Source organism: Sesamum indicum, linkage group LG8, assembly GCF_000512975.1.
Source record: "Sesamum indicum cultivar Zhongzhi No. 13 linkage group LG8, S_indicum_v1.0, whole genome shotgun sequence".
Taxonomy (NCBI): Eukaryota; Viridiplantae; Streptophyta; class Magnoliopsida; order Lamiales; family Pedaliaceae; genus Sesamum; species Sesamum indicum.
This window is the reverse complement of record NC_026152.1, coordinates 20,966,014-20,983,481: the sequence shown is the minus strand read 5'-3', so window position 1 is coordinate 20,983,481 and position 17,468 is coordinate 20,966,014. Positions and strand designations below refer to the sequence as shown.

General features: G+C 35.3%; 3 protein-coding genes across 3 annotated transcripts; all 3 read left to right on the top strand.

Moving 5' to 3' along the window:
• Positions 1,000 to 7,470, top strand: LOC105169785 (synaptotagmin-1). The gene is made up of 12 exons (XM_011090296.2): positions 1,000 to 1,274; positions 2,750 to 2,848; positions 2,948 to 2,998; positions 3,093 to 3,216; positions 3,807 to 3,925; positions 4,052 to 4,153; positions 4,473 to 4,547; positions 5,102 to 5,178; positions 5,266 to 5,512; positions 5,593 to 5,943; positions 6,375 to 6,506; positions 7,125 to 7,470. The coding sequence occupies exons 1-12, from the start codon at positions 1,164 to 1,166 to the stop codon at positions 7,251 to 7,253; spliced, it is 1,617 nt and encodes a 538-aa protein (XP_011088598.1). The 5' UTR covers positions 1,000 to 1,163; the 3' UTR covers positions 7,254 to 7,470.
• LOC105169784 (L-ascorbate peroxidase 3, peroxisomal) lies at positions 8,639 to 12,798 on the top strand. The gene is made up of 9 exons (XM_011090295.2): positions 8,639 to 8,842; positions 8,962 to 9,086; positions 9,761 to 9,810; positions 10,036 to 10,101; positions 10,269 to 10,317; positions 10,738 to 10,820; positions 10,927 to 11,006; positions 11,090 to 11,192; positions 12,372 to 12,798. The coding sequence occupies exons 1-9, from the start codon at positions 8,730 to 8,732 to the stop codon at positions 12,567 to 12,569; spliced, it is 867 nt and encodes a 288-aa protein (XP_011088597.1). The 5' UTR covers positions 8,639 to 8,729; the 3' UTR covers positions 12,570 to 12,798.
• On the top strand, positions 15,891 to 17,468 carry LOC105169783 (myb-related protein 308). Its single transcript, XM_011090293.2, has 2 exons — positions 15,891 to 16,559; positions 16,722 to 17,468. The coding sequence occupies exons 1-2, from the start codon at positions 16,297 to 16,299 to the stop codon at positions 17,269 to 17,271; spliced, it is 813 nt and encodes a 270-aa protein (XP_011088595.1). The 5' UTR covers positions 15,891 to 16,296; the 3' UTR covers positions 17,272 to 17,468.

Sequence of the window (17,468 nt, the reverse complement as noted above, 5' to 3'; positions counted from 1 at the left end):
AAATTAACTTATCACAAGTTTATTACAAGTCAAAACAAATATTTTTATGATCAAATTATCTTTATTCATATCTACACGTTAATACATGTAATGATGTATATTTTCATCGTTATAATGGTAGTTTAGTCACAAATATTTAATGTAATTTTTCGAATAACATATGTGTATAGGGAAGTGTAATTATTCGTTTATGTTATTTTCTTTATCTCCACTTTCCACTAATCTATACTTCCAAGTACATTTTCTCCAACCTAATATTGCATTTCCTCATCTCTCATCTACCATACCTCATTTATTTCTTTATCCACCTATTTTTATTATTTGTTTTTTAAATAATTATATATTAATATCACGTTAACGTATATTTTGAAAATAATTAAATTATCTTTTACTAAAATTTAATATAACTATAACTAAATCTTACCTGATTTGAAAGAGAGAAAGCGATAAGGCAAAAAATTGATAATGATTTTGTCAAGACTCTCAAATGAAGAGTAGCACCATTCATCTGATAAAGAGAGAAAGCGATAAGGCAAAAAATTGATAATGATTTTGTCAAGACTCTCAAATGAAGAGTAGCACCATTCATCTGATTACAGCAAATAAATGGGCCGGCCCATAATAAATATTTATATTAAATAAATTATTATTATTAATATAATATATTAATTAATATATTTTGTTATGTTTATATTTATAATATATTTTGAAATATAAATAGTTATTTATTTATATACACATGCGAACAGCTAATATAAAAAGAGCATATATCTTTGCTTCGGTGAAAAAAAAGTGATTTCCCTCTCTTTTACACATTCCGCAAAAATCTCAACGCGGTCAGGGGTATCTAAGTATGAAATGACATTAATGGCACGACAATCTATGTAAAGAATTGACTCTACGTCAAGATCCACGCAAGGGTACTTATGTCTTTTACTAGTTGGCGTTGTCTGCACTTGTGCTGTGTCTGTCGACATAAATATTTGTTTATTTTTAGTATACGACGATCAAAGGAGTGATTAATTGTCGATTAGAGTTTCTGGAAGAAGCTTGATTGAATAGTTGCGACACGACATAGTAGCTGTTTTGTTTTCACCATTTGAGCTTCAGCTTCGCAGAAATTTGTGTTGCTTGAAATTTCAAAAAGGGTTAGCTTTCTGGAGATGGGGTTTTTAAGTGTAATATTGGGGTTTTGTGGATTTGGAGTTGGGATTTCTACTGGAATGGTGCTTGGGTATTACTTATTCATCTATTTTCAGCCCTGCGATGTTAAGGTGTTCCCTCTCTCTTTCTCTCTCTCTCTCGCGCGCTTGCTTATGCTACACAGTAGCTGCAGTTATTTGCTCCTTTTTTTTTGTATTTGTTTTATGCATTGATGATTTGCATATTTGTGTTTTGCCAATGAATGTGTATGTGGGAATTTAATTTTTTTTTTAAATGTTGCTTGGGGAGTTGCAGTCAGTTATATGTTAGCTTTTGTTGGAGGGGATTTTTAAATAGAGCGAGAACTAGAACGAAACTAAATAAATGGAGACTTATGCACACTACGTTCATTGTGAATTTGTATGTTTTTCCTCATATCCTAGTTATCTCTATTTGATTGATATCCTGTAGCTTTACCGATAGAATTCATGTGAGGAGATGGAGGATGTATAAGTACTGTCCAACAATTTGTTGCTTGTCTATATTAGAGTATAAGCTGGACTGCTTCTTTCAATGTTGAACTATACTTTGAGTGATTGGAACTGTTGATCATTGGATCAAATGGCCACTGATAAGCTGGATATGACTAGTTCAAATGCTCCATTTCCTCCATGCTGTAAATTCGGAGGAAAGATTATTTTGTTTGTTTCCTTCACTTGTTTCTTTTGATGGGTGGAGGATACTTGAAACAAGATAGAGGTTGCAAAGTTATGATTTAGTACCACAATAGGATAATTTTTTGAAGAAGCAAGTATAACTCGACTCCCTGTTACCTCTCAAATTACAAACTTATCCAGCAGGCTCAGCAGTTTCTTTCTTATTCATGGTTAGTTCCAACAATGTGTTGACATTCACAATGTTTTACGCGCATTATGAATTTACATCAGCACATGTCTGAGGTGAGAACTTGTGAATGCAAAATTGTAAATTCACCAGGTAAAGGGCTTGTGCTTATGAACATTCTAAATCTATATTAGAATAAGTTCTAAAAAATGTTTTGCCCATAGCCATGTAATTAAAAATGACAGTCCAGTTTTAGGCAGTGCCAAAGTCAACAAAAGTATCAGACATTTTCTTCCGCTACCAAATTGTATATGCTTATTTTTCTATGTCATAGGTGACCATGCACTAAACTAAATGTGTTTGGTTGGTCGAAATCGAGAATTCCTTGGTTCATGTTCAAATTGTTAGTTCAATTTGTGGGACCAACAATTTTAGTGCAATTTCACCTCACTGCTATACATCCATCTTCACAATCACTGAAGTATAGAATTCAGTTACGTCCAGGGTCTCTTAGCATTTATGTCTGATGCAATGTTGAAGATGGGATGTATGAGCTGGATTTTATATTGTAGTTGGGTTTCTCAGTAGTGTGTTATTGATATCTATTTGTCTGATGTAGATGGTACAGATCAATCCTTTCCTAATCCTGCAAATCGAACCATCTCCTTTCTTTTAGGCTCCATATAGTTGTTTGTGGATGAAAATTAACATAACAATAAGGTGTCAAATGTGCAAAACAATTTCTGACTCTTAATTTTATCAGGATCCTGTCATTCGTCCTTTGGTTGAGCAAGACTCACAAAGTTTGTTGCGATTACTTCCTGAAATACCCCTTTGGGTAAAGAATCCAGACTATGATCGTGTAAGTTTGGCGACATAGTCACTTATATTGCATTCAAATATTTGTATGTATAGTTGTCTTATGTTTATGTTGTAATTTACTTTCTCTACTGGTACAAAGATTGACTGGCTCAACAAGTTCCTTGAAGTGATGTGGCCATACCTTGACAAGGTATTGATATCCACTGAATATTCTGTACCATCGTTTACCTTCTTTATAAGATATCTATTCATCTGTTTCACATCAATTGTCTTGCTTCTTGTAGGCGATTTGCAAGACGGCAAAAAATATAGCCACCCCTATTATTGCCGAGCAAATTCCCAAATATAAAATTGAATCTGTTGAATTTGAGACACTGACTCTAGGATCTCTGCCACCCACTTTTCAAGGTTAGTGAAGTAATTGATATTAGTTTTGTTGAATTTGCTTTTCCTTTTATAAAGTTTCAGCATAGTTCACAATATTTTAGAAATGAAGTTAGGTTTCATAAATGTTATTTTAAAGGAAAATATATATATTTGCAGTTCCAACTTTAGAATTGGAGCTCTTAGATAATGTGTTTTAACACATGTTTCAGTCTACAGTCTAGTCTATATGTCTATCTAGGTGCTTAATTAATACCTATATTTAACAAACCCGCAGTGGGCCACTTGATCAGCCTGTGCTTAGATTTTGTTTATGAACTTTTCTTGTTCTCCTTTGCTTCTTTGGTCTAACAATAGCTGTATGTAAAATAGCAACTCATACCCTTTGAATATCGCTCTTGCTTTGCCTTTTACCAGTATATAAATGCTAACTAGTGGCTGGGTCAACACCATCCCCCAAGTTCAATTACTTCGTTTTCCTGTGGATGTGTTTTCCTCTCATGTTTATGTCCAAGTCTGGTGCATAATTTGCATTCATATGCCTTTTTTGTGTTAGCTAAGTGTGAACTAATATATCATGGCCGGGAATGAAACTGTCAAGTTTCTCATGACAGGTATGAAGGTCTATCTTACTGAAGAAAAGGAGTTGATTATGGAGCCTTCACTGAAATGGGCAGGGAATCCTAATGTCATCATTGCTGTGAAAGCGTTTGGACTAAAAGCAACCGTTCAGGTTGCCTGCTATTTTATGTTTTATAAGAATGTATCACCTATATAATAAATATAATAGATGTTGAGTTTTTGGGTCTACTTGACTGCCAATCATATTAAAAAGCAATATGTTGCTTGTACATTGCAGGTCGTTGATTTGCAGGTCTTTGCTCAACCCCGTATCACCCTAAAGCCTCTTGTTCCCAGCTTTCCATGTTTCGCCAAAATTCTTGTGTCTCTTATGGAGAAGGTTGGTGGTGTTATTTTTTAAGACCAAAAACACTTCGGACATAGAACACCAAGTACCAGATGATCGTTCTCTTTCTCGTCAGCTTAAAAGTTGTTGTGGAAGGCTGTTGAATTAATTTCTGTACTTGTTGTAATGCTTTTAGCCTGTCCCCATATAAGGTTACTGAAATTCTATTACTTTTCCAGGGTCACTTGAAGGCTTTGTGATTCATAAGAAATTCAGTTTCTTATATGTCGATATATGCTCAAACAACTCATAATATGGCATGTAGTTCTGCTTGTTAATATTCCATTTCACTAAGCTGCCCCTTCATTTGCAGCCTCATGTTGACTTCGGACTGAAGCTTGCTGGGGCTGACCTTATGTCTATTCCTGGCCTGTACCGTTTTGTTCAGGTATAACTCTGTTACATCAATTCTTAAAATCTTTTATCTCGTCTTTGATGAGTGGCATTTTTTTTTTAATTTAGATGGAAATTAGAAATAAGCACTAGATTTCAGATATATGCCGTGAACCAGATGAAAATTTTATCTTTTGAACTATAGATTTTACTTTTTTGCATTGGTACTCAAAGCTCACTTGCTTGTAGCTCTAACTGCCGCCAGTGAATGTTACTGCAGTTCACAGGTTTTGTGTTACTTGTCTAATCTCTATTAGTGATGAACTTAGGCTTGTGATCTGGAATTTCATGAACTAAAATATTATGGTAATCTATCTATTTTTTATAGTGATTTTTGTATTGCGACTAACTCCAATGAAAAAGAAGAAACACATTGGTGGCTGTGGAAAGATTACTAGGTGTTGGGTGTGGAAGGAGTACTTATGTTTGTACTTTAAAGTTCTACATTATTTGGTGATATATGTTTCTTTTTCATCAGGTGATGTATGTGCTAACCATAATATGAATCCTTCCCTTTTCATTGGGGGAAGGGGAAAAAAACTATTTCAGGAGCTTATAAAGGATCAAGTTGCCAACATGTATCTGTGGCCTAAAACCCTTGAAGTGCAAATTCTGGATCCAACAAAGTATGTATCCTAATATGTAAGATATTGCACATTTAGCCTTGTCTTCTGTGGCCTAAACTCATCTTCTGATTCAACTCAAACATTCAGAGCTATGAAGAAGCCTGTTGGAATTCTCCATGTGAAGGTTTTGCGGGCACTGAAGCTGAGGAAGAAAGATTTGTTGGGTGCATCAGATCCTTATGTGAAACTGAAACTCACTGAAACAAAGGCTCCATCGAAGAAGACCACAGTGAAGCATAAGAATTTGAACCCCGAGTGGAATGAAGAATTCAGCATGGTTGTAAAAGATCCTGAAACACAAGCATTAGAACTTCATGTTTATGATTGGGAGCAGGTATACATATCCAGTTGGAGTTACAAGTATTATTGTGATATTAAAATGTCTAACTCTAGATGTGTTCTATTTCTGTTCAGATTGGCAAACATGAAAAGATGGGTATGAATGTAGTTCCTTTGAAGGAGCTTCCCCCTGATGAACCAAAAAACATGACTCTGGATCTTCTTAAGACCATAGATCCAAGTGATGTTCAAAATGATAAGTTGCGAGGACAAATCGTGGTGGAATTGACATACAAACCTTTCAAGGAGGAAGATCTGCCAAAAGATATTGAAAATCCAAGTGCAGTACAAAAGGCTCCTGAAGGCACACCACCTGGGGGAGGGGTACTAGTAGTTACGGTGCATGAAGCTCAAGATGTTGAGGGGAAGCACCACACTAACCCATATGTGCGTATCATATTCAGAGGCGAGGAGCGAAAAACAAAGGTGTGCAACTAAATTGTTTTTCTCTAGTATGCTTTTGTGCGTACAGATGCAATTTCTGTCCACACTGCAGAGGGTATGCTGGAGAATAATTAATTTCTGATTTTGATCCTGTTTACCAGCGACGAGCTCCAACTTAATTGCTCGTGCTTATTTTCCATAGCAATTTTATGTACAGAAAATTTACCGACGGTTCCACTAAAATTTAAACTGAGTTACATACCTACTATGAAAATTAGTGAAGATCAGTAATATGTTGCTGTAGCAGAAATTTCTTATTTACCAACACCCAATTAAAACATCAATTGGATGGAATTATCACGTGTGCTGAAATCTAACTTTTGCATCGAATTGTATGTTGCTAAAGGCTGCTTTTCTGTGGATTGTCAGTACATCGGCTATTTATTTGGCTAACATTTTATTTGTTGACACAGCAAATAAAAAAGAGTAGAGATCCAAGATGGGAAGAGGAGTTCACATTCATGCTGGAAGAACCTCCTCTAAAAGACAAGCTACATGTGGAAGTACTCAGCACCTCGACCAGAATCGGCCTGTTGCATCCCAAGGTAATTCTGCCGCCTTCTTGTCTTTATTGTTTAGTAATTGGAATAAACTAATTGCTAGAAGGAGAGTTACTAGGCTAGACATGATGTCATTATGGGCTAGCTACCAACTTGGTTTAAGTCGTAGCATACTTACTGAAGCTTCTTTTCTAACCTTTTGGCTTCAGTTCCAAAAATGAAATTCTAACTGATTTTATGCGTTTTACCAGATATTTTTTTCAAAGGCAATTGTGCAGTAGGGAAGATATGAGAAGCCTTCATGTTTTGCACATTTGACTTGCACCACATTCATTGGCTTATTTATTACTACTTTCTTGGTTGCGGAATAACAAAGAAAGGTTTTGGATGACAAAGTTAAAATTTGATAGTTTTTTTAATAGGAAAGAATATCTTTATAGTCACTTTATAGACACTCTCTTCCGCACGAAAATAGCTTGATCCAGGCAAAAGCCGAGCATCTATTTAAAAGTAACACGATAATGGAACATAATGTCTGTAATTGTCTTGCTTATGCATATAAGAACAGCAAACAGCCAATAATTGTTGTTAGTGGGTTAGTGCTAATAATGCTTTTCGGCTGCTGCTTGTTAATTTCTTGAATCCTTTGGTTGATGTTATCAGGAAACACTAGGTTATGTTGATATCAGCCTAGCAGATGTTATCAGCAACAAAAGGATAAATGAGAAGTTCCATCTGATAGACTCAAAGAATGGACGGATACAAATTGAGCTGCAGTGGCAAACATCTTGACCTTCACAATCTCTTCCATTCCCCTTCAGAAAAATAAAAGAAAGAAAATGAACTTTTTGTAATTGCAAACATATGTTGGAGCTTTGGTTTTGTTGCTTGTGTACAATGATACGTATGTTGTTGGTTTGTGTACATTTTCTTGAGGCCCGGTTTCTTCTTTCACAGAGTGTACTATTGAGATAAAAAAAAAGTACTGTCCTTTCTTGACTTGGAAAAATTGCTTACATATATTTTTTTCATTTTGGTAAAGCTTAATCCGGTAGAAAGCGATTGGACATTATCTAACTTACTGTTTTACCTTGAGATCCTGTGTATAATAACTATAGGTACTGATGTTATTCACAAAACTCCACAAAAAATGAAATAGAAAAAGAATAAAGTTAGCCATTGAAATATCTCATTCTTAAGATGCAACTTCAATTTCAATTTATATCAACAACTATTTATAATATATTTTTAGTCTGTATTACATCTGGAAATATTACTCTGATTTTGTTTCTACATACTTTAGAAAAGGATAATTAGATAATGTTTGATATAATTATATATAGATTTATTATAGTTTAAAAAAATTACATATAATAATGTAAATGGTTGTTTTCATTCAATAAATAGATTCAATATTAGTTAAACTTTATCGAGGTAAAGCGAAAATAACAAGTCAATTTAAGGTGAACATGAATTTTTATATATTTATTTATTTATTGCTAATATTAGCAATAGTAAATTTTGAGAAACGATGGATTTATTTGTTAAATAGAAATAAATTTTGGGAATACTAAATAAAATTCATCAAACTATAATAAGTCAATATGTAATTGTATCAAATTTTAATGAAGGACGGTGTAAATGAGATCAATATGTAATTTATATCTATACTAATATAAAAAAACACATTTTTTACTCACAAACAACAATTATGATTTTGGGAGACTAATATTTTTGTTATGCTGATAGCACCCTAAATTGATTTTATTTTCTTTATTTTTTTGTTTCCGTTTTATTCTATTCTTTTCTTCTTTTATTTCTTGAAACTTAATGAGTTGCTTTATATATATATATATATTTTACTTAAAAAATAAAATATTATTTTTTATATGTATATAAAAACAGTGTGATTATATTAAATTTAAGAAAAAAAGGGTATAATTATCTCATTTAAGATCACGTACTGGAAAATAAAAAGAAGAAAATCTGAAAATAGAGATAGTGATAACGCCAGCGAACGCCGCCCGGTTTGTTCAGGCCCATGCCTTATCAATGGGCTCGTTTTCCAAGCCCAGGTTCTTTTGATTAGATTTATCACCAATCAGAAATTTCCAAGTTGGAAAAAGAAAAATAGAAACCCAATCCTCCAGTCGGGAGTCGGGGCTCAGCAACTCCAGTGTTGTTCCCCTCTCCCATATAAACGCCAGTCAATATTCAAAAATATCTTATCTCCTTATTTTCCAGAGAAAATTTCAGAGACTCATTCCAATGGCGAAAGTTATCGTCGACTCAGAGTACCTCAAGGAAATCGAGAAAGCTCGCCGGGAACTACGCGCTCTCATCTCCAACAAGAATTGCGCCCCTATTATGCTTCGCTTGGCGTATTTTCTCTTTTCCGTTTCTGCTTTTAACCTTTTCGTTTTTAATCTAGATAATAGTTTGATAGCTAAACTTTGATTAACTTAATGTTTTCTTATGCTTTTGGTTTGTGGTTAACTAGGTGGCATGATGCGGGGACTTATGATGTGAATACGAAGACTGGAGGTCCGAACGGTTCGATTCGAAATGAAGAAGAGTACACTCATGGCGCTAATAGTGGCTTGAAAATCGCGCTCGAATTTTGCGGTTAGTTGACTCTATTTTTCATAGTTGATTTTCACTTTAATCTGTCTCTGTTTAATGATTTCTATTCTAGTTTATAATGCATGTATGTATTATATCTGCTGGAGTTTTACTAGTCGGATAACTTGTAGTAGTATTGCAGCATTTAATTAAACTAGGTAAATTTTGCTGTCTTTGTGTATTTTCATTAGTTAAATGCTCACAGAGGAAAATTATTTATCATTTTGCGGCATGTATTTTCTGAACAACTTATTTGATCATAGTTCTTAGGATTCTGTACTTTGGTAAGGTGGGAGGATTTTGTTTAACTTACTGTTAACATATTAATGGATTACATTCATAATCTGTTCACACATCTAGTGCAGTTGTACTAGCATCATAGCTTGAAGTACTATCATTGACGGATGAAATACTTGTTTGATTGTTGTATGGCTTCAGACGTGGGCTGGTGCTGGTTGTCTTTACATTTGGTTGTCTGATGTATACTTTGTCATAGCAAAATTTCACATGGATTGGCTTGTTTGCATTGATTATTGGAGCCTTGTTGTTTGGATGTTTTTTATTTGTTGGTGGTAGGATTTAGCTTAATATAATCTTTAATGTATTTTTGGTGATCATATCACTTCGAAGTGTATATCTACATTTCTTCTTACTATTGATTTTTGGTTGGGTTGCAGAACAAGTGAAGTCTAAATGTCCGAGAATCACATATGCAGATCTGTATCAGGTAATTTTCCTAATGCTCTGGATTCTTCACAGGTGCTGTTTAGTGCAAGGCAAACATGAAACCTTCACAGGGTAATGTTACTTTGCTTTGTCAACTGACTTGGAAATTAAACAGTATGATCTTGATTAACTATTATACAGTTCGGGATTACTTATTATGAGGTATCAATTGGTGGACAAACTAAGAGCACTTTGTTTAATGCTAACTGGACAATTTTGCCTACAGCTTGCAGGTGTTGTTGCTGTTGAAGTCACTGGAGGCCCCACAATTGATTTTGTTCCTGGTAGAAAGGTATCCATATTCTATCTTACAGAGATAAAACAAATTTGTATTGTGCTAGTAGTTACCAGCATTCCCCATAGTGCACTAGGTTGATGCGATTAGATCCATCCATAGGCAAGTTACGATAATTGCATTAAGAGCAATCTTAATGGTAGCTACCTCATATTTCTTTTCAGGATTCAAAGATTTCCCCAAAGGAAGGGCGACTTCCCGATGCTAACAAAGGTCAAACAAAATATTATAGAAATCTTAGTTTTCTGAATCTTCTCACTTGCTAAGCTTAGATGGTTGTTTTTCATTTAGACCCGCTAAATGTGTTGTTGCACATTCGCACTTGCTATTTGGTCCCTTTCTCTATATATTCTTTCAATAACATCTATCTATACTTCACTCTCTGCATAAAGTATTGGTGAAAATATTACAATTAGTGCATCTTTATAGAATCACGTTTTCTCTCCAATGGCATTTTTCAGTCCATGCTCTTGCTCATATATTACCTTTAAGTTTCTGGAATCTGGTTACTTGTGAACTTTGGAGAAAGAGGTTCCATCAGGAGCTCTAAAGGTTATTCGTCCCAAAAAGTTAATGTTCGTAGCAAGCTAATTAGAAGTTTAACTGATTTACTCTTTTGTGCTTTGATGTTAGGTGTTCCACATCTCAAGGAGGTGTTTTACCGGATGGGTTTGTCTGATAAGGATATCGTGGCACTATCGGGTGGCCACACCCTGGTAATTATCATCTAAGCATTTTGATGAATATACTACCCACTGAGCCTTAAAAAGAAAAATAAAAAGAAAAGCCATTCTAACATAATTTTGGTCAATGTATTCACAGGGGAGGGCACATCCTGAGAGATCAGGCTTTGATGGCCCTTGGACTAAAGAGCCATTAAAGTTTGATAATTCATATTTTCAGTAAGTCTTGGAGCATGACGTGCCTTTTGTTTTAAATCCGTTTGTTTGTTCTTATGCCTTCTGATTACATTTATCTGAACCAGGGAGCTTCTTAAGGGGGAGAGTGAGGGCTTACTAAAACTCCCAACTGATTTGGCTTTGCTGGATGATCCTGACTTTAGGCGTTATGTTGAGCTTTATGCTAAGGTGCAGTATGCGGTTTTAACTATTTGGTTCAGCAATTATGTGCAGCTAAGATCAGGCAGAGCTGATTGCATAAAGTCTGATAAAAAAAAATCAAAATGTTTTAGTAAAATTTGGTACAAAAACATATGCTGCTGGATGTTAATCCACAAGTATCATGTTTGTAAGTATAGTGATACTTACAAAATTGATACTCTGTATGGGTGCTTACTTGTGTTGCAAAATCTCACAGAGACAAACATATTGAATGAGGTTGTTTTTTCTTAAAAGGTCAAATTCAAATGATTACCCCGAACCTCCAACTGTATACGATTTAAGGTTACATCTCACAGCTGCTGTATATGGAAAGGTTTTATATGATTGTCCAGTGACCTAAATCTTTTATGCGCATTCATGGGTAGTACATTATTCCTTTAGGTGCTTAATTACTCGTGCTCACTGGTCACCTTCGCTCTAATTTTAGATTGGCAATCATGTTTTATTCGCAACATTGTTAATTTTATTCAACATGTTGAACCTTCTTTACTCCCCTAGTGAATATAATAACTTTGTTCTCGAGAGCAGTTTGTTACTTTTGAAGAAAATATAGATATTTTTGAGCTTCCACCTATATGCTGAAGAGGCAATACAATTTATCAATTAAAAATAGGTTAACTTCTTTATCATCATCTCTATCTTATATTAAGAGATGACTTTGGAATTCATCAATGCCAGGAACAGAAATGTGAAGGGCAAAATAAAATTGCCAAATCTTGTGTTTGATGACCGAGTAATGAAAATATTTTAGCCCCTTTAAATCTGCTTTTACAATCATCTTCAGTCAACTCACTTTCACACATGCCTGATTAAAGGAAATAGATCTTGATTCTTCTCACAGTTCTTTTATCTTTTTATCCACTGTTTTTCCTTTTTTTTCCCGGTCAGTATGGCTTCTTTTCTGTTTTTATATTATTGGTATCTCTTTGAAGGGTGCTCTAGGAAAGTATCTTTGCCAGTTATTGTTTGAGAGTTTGTGCTGTATTCTTCGCCAAACTGCCTAATTCCTATTAATGGGGCAGTGTAGTTTATATGCTTTGGCAGGGTTTTTTGCCCTCACACCACCACCTTTGAACAGGATGTTTGTATGTCATCAGCAACTTTGCCTACTACTCTAACCGTTTCCCCATTATTTTGCACATGCAGGATGAAGATGCCTTCTTTAAAGATTACGCTGAATCGCATAAGAAACTTTCCGAATTAGGGTTTACCCCTACTCCCACTGGTGCAAAGGCAATTGTGAAAGATGGCACTGTATTGGCACAAGGTGCTGTTGGAGTTGCTGTTGCTGCTGCAGTGGTGATCCTGAGTTATCTCTATGAAGTCAGGAAAAAGATGAAATAGATGAATGTTATTCATGGTTAACGGTTCCATTTGATTCTATGTTAATCATGGACCGGAGATGGTCACTGCCCTCTAGCAGAATCATATATTGTACTCAATACAATATACTGCATGTCAAAATAACACACTGGAGCTTTATGTGACAATGATATGTATGGGTAGAAAGTTGCCTAAACTTGTTAACCAGTGTTGGCTTGAAAGGAATATAGGTTAAGCTTACGATTGATAACTCTTTCGTACACCCTTAATACATATTCTTATTCAAGGAAATCGAAATTGAGAATGGGTGAAGAGACGAGTGGGGCCGTATTAAAAGATGTTTATTTGTCCTAATACTGATCCGAAATGCATAACATGGGGATCATGGACCAACCTGCATTATTAAGTTTCTTTCCTTCACCACAGATCCATGCTTGTATATTTGTTTTATGCTCCTCCCACGTGCGAATAATTGAGCAAGGGCTTTTGCGGTTTCCACCTAAACTTGCACTACCGGTCCCATTGGGATCTCACATGCAGATTTTTTAGTTTGAGAGTTAAAAAGGTGAAGTTTTTAATTGTGGCTTCCTGATTTCTGTGCCTTTAGAAACAGTGATCGACCAGGTATTATTTGTAATTGTGACCTATTCTCGTTTTTAAGTTGATGGGATTTATGATAATTGCTTGTGGAAACAGGTATTTGTTGATTGCGGTAAACCGGGCACTTCCAAATATAATAGAAGAGATTGATTCTTGGTTTCTTTGGAAGGAGAATATCTTATTAGAAGATTTTGATGCTTGCTTCCCATGTCGTGTTACTTAGAATCAGACAAAATCAAGTTGCTGACAAGTGTGAAATGACAGTCGTCTCCACCAGTTAGAGCCCAACAAAGCCTGGCGTGGTAATTCTCTCTCTCTTGTGTATCTTTCATTCTTCACACTTATTCTTATTCATTATGCTGAATAATACCTTGTTGACATCTTTGAAAGGCCTACTTTTACTAAATGTATATATACACACTCGTACGCTCATAACTGAGCAATGAAAATGCCTTGTTGACAACTTTAGAACGTGCAACTAAGAATTTTCATCAAGAACTACTGCAGAATCGCATTTGGCTTATGTATACACCTAATGAACATAATAAGTGAATATGGATGATTTTGATTAACTTTACTGTATCACACCAACCAATCAAATCATCAAGAGTGGGGTGACCTTGATCGGACTCACATAAAGAATGTGAAAATGTTGTTGGTATATGAGAGTTAGGATTAGCTTTATCCAGGAAATGTGGGTCAGTTGACACAGACCCTAATTTGAGCAAGGTTGATGAGGAGGAGGGGAGGTTCTCACATGGGATGGGGAAAAAGGACCAAAAGAGGTAGGTAAGAGTTTTTTTTAGGACAACCCCACGAGTCTTGTTCTCTCTACCTAAGCACATGTTATCCACGAGGTCCTGAGTTGGCTGTCACCTTACTACTGTTCCAGATTAATTGCCCAGCTAGCTAGTATATAACTTAATTTCTTCACCAATCAAACTACATTTAATTTAAAGCTTTGGGCTTTGTATTATTTTCCTTTTTCATAGTGTTTCCCCTATGGATTTGGCTACTTTGTTGCATTTGTGTTGATGAGGCACCCAAGTTGGGGATTACAAGTACAACCCGCCAACCCAAAATTGAATTAATCAACCTAACTGATTGATATGACAAGTGCCCGTCTAATTTGTTTAATATTGTTGTTAAAGGCCAAGAAACTACAAGTTGGTAGTGTGCGTCATTAATTCCAAATTTTAAATTACTTTGTGAGTGATTTCTATTATTATTTTCTTTGCATAATTGGTGATGAGCATGGTATGGATAGGGTTTGAATAATTGGTGGTGTAGGGTTAAAATTCTGAAAGGAAATATATATATATATATATATATTTATATGGATAAGCTTAGAGAGGGTTATTTATTTTTTTGGAGGGTATGGTGAAGAAATTGATTTTTTGTTGTAGAGGAGATAATGCTGGTATGAAAATAAAATGAGAAATCGTGGCATTAATATTGAACATCAAAGGTGGAGCCTTTTTCTGGAGCATGAGAAAAGGTGAAAAAGGTAGGTGAAAGAAACACATGAAATTACACAAGTGGACATGGATGGAAGAGTCTGAAATGATGATGGATGTATGCCAAATTGATTCATGGATATGGACAAGTTATTTTCATTGTTGTTTTCGGGTTGGGGGAGAAGCAAATTAATCATGTGGTGGTGGGTGACAAATGCATATATATATATACATATAGATAGATAAATAGATAGATAGATAGATAGATATAAAAGAAAAAATAAAGGTGGATGAATGAATGAAATTGAATCCTCCTATAACCCCTAACCCTAAACTAACTTGCACCACAAGGTTTAGGATTGGAGAAGTGGAAGGTGGTTAAGAGGCAAAAACCCCCACACCTCAACCAAAACTACACTCATTTCTCTTTCCTTTTCCTCATCTTTTCCCCTCACACTCTGCCTTACTTGCACCCAACCCCTTAATTAATCCTTCTAGAACCCCCCACCCATACATAAATACAATTACTACTAACAATTTTATCTACTATCTATATATTCTAACATATATTTTGCATGTTGGGCACCAATGTAATACATTAATTATATAGTACGTTAATTAAATATTACCTACCATCTCTACTATAATATTCTCACAATAATTGCCAAATTAAATTATCTCTCACAATAGTGGTTCACTGGATTTTCACCAGTTCACAAATCTCAACCACAACTAATTAACTAGTTTATTATTATATTTCTAATTTAAAAGAAAAAAAATCCATACTCCTCGTCCAATTACTAGTCAATAGAAATTGCTGAAAATGAAGACTAGTTAATATATATATATATATATTTGAAGAATAAATTAAAACCTAATATAATTTCATATATAATGAAAATTAGGTCAAGGAAATTAAAGCTTTAAATGAAATAGTACCATTGTAGGTGGAATATGTTTGGGGCAGAGGTCACCGGAAACCATCAAGAATGTTGTTAATTAGATGGGAGTTTGTAATTTACTTATTTATTTATTTATTTTGTGATTGTTAGTTAAATTATTAATCAAAGGTGGTTCAGAGTTTCAATGAGATCACATATATATATATATATATAGAGAGAGAGAGATAGGAGATATATATCAACAGTAGTACTCCCTTTCTTGCTCTATTTTAATACCTTACTTTACACCTACCTGAAGGTCACCTATAGTTAATGTCACTTTTACCTAAATCATTATATATATATATATATGTAACATATATGCTTTTGAACTCTTGAGAGTGTGTGTGTATATATGATGATGATGGTGCTAATATATATATCACCAAGAGAGATACCACCCAGCTGCCACTCTCTAACCTGTCTCACCAACTCACATCTAGAAGCAATTAGTTCCTCCCTCTCTCTCTCTCTCTCTCTCCAGAGTCAAAAGCTTATATATATATACACACACACATATGTATTGTATGTATGTATAAGAAATCACATCAAGTCCTTAAAGGGCCGGTCTTGATGCTGAAGAACCACTTCATATAATCCATCCACTGTCAATAGTACTACTACTCAAAAGGCCATCCAACAAAGGAGGTCAGACAAACAACATTAATACTACTCAACTGATCATCAAGGTTTGAGCCGAGCGTCAACTACTTTGCAGTTTTGTGAGATTAATTACAAAGGAAAGGAATAATGGGGAGGTCTCCTTGCTGTGAAAAAGCTCACACAAACAAAGGCGCTTGGACCAAAGAAGAAGACGATCGTCTCATCGCTTATATTCGCGCACACGGCGAGGGCTGCTGGCGCTCCCTCCCCAAGGCCGCCGGCCTCCTCCGCTGCGGCAAGAGCTGCCGCCTCCGCTGGATCAATTACTTGCGCCCTGACCTCAAACGTGGCAACTTCACCGAAGAAGAAGATGAACTCATTATCAAACTCCACAGCCTTCTTGGCAACAAGTAAGCCCATAAATATATATATATATATATATATATATCAAGATAACCATTGATGATAATAATCAAATTTAAATTTTCTTCTCTAAAATTGTTTTAATTACTATCATATTTGATCATTCAGAATAATAAAGGGAGGGTTTAATTAATTAAATTCTTGTTTAGGTGGTCACTTATAGCTGGAAGATTGCCGGGAAGAACGGACAATGAGATCAAGAATTACTGGAACACTCACATCAGACGAAAGCTTTTGAGCCGGGGTATTGATCCAACCACTCACAGGCCAATCAATGAGCCCGCAGCAGCAGCAGCAGCAGCTTCACAGGAATCCATCAAAACCATCTCTTTTTCTGCTGCTAATTCAAAAGAAGAAGACGACGACCACGACGACAAAAACACAACTGGTGGTGGTGGGAGTTTGATGATCACCAAAGAAGATCACAACAGCCCGGCTGCAGAGCGTTGCCCCGATTTGAATCTGGAGCTCCGAATCAGCCCTCCTTACGGTCAGCAGCAGGATCATCATCATCAAGACCCACTCAGAACAGGTGGAATCAGAGATACTTCTAGCAGTAGTTCGTGCTTCGCCTGTAGCCTTGGGATACAGAACAGCAAAGACTGCAGCTGCAGCAGCGGCCGTAGCAGTAATCCAGGGTATGATTTTCTGGGGTTGAAGACCGGAGTTTTGGACTACAGAAGCGTGGAGATGAAATGATATCTTCATCAGAAATATCAACTACTTCATGATCTGAGATTAATTAAGCTTTTCTTCTTTCTTTCTAATCTGTAACAATATTATTAAAGATTAATTCATCAAGAAATAGTAGAAATTATTAATTAATGTTAAAGATAGAGGTAATATATATATATATATATATAATTAATTAGTTGAGAGATCTTCCTCATGAAGAA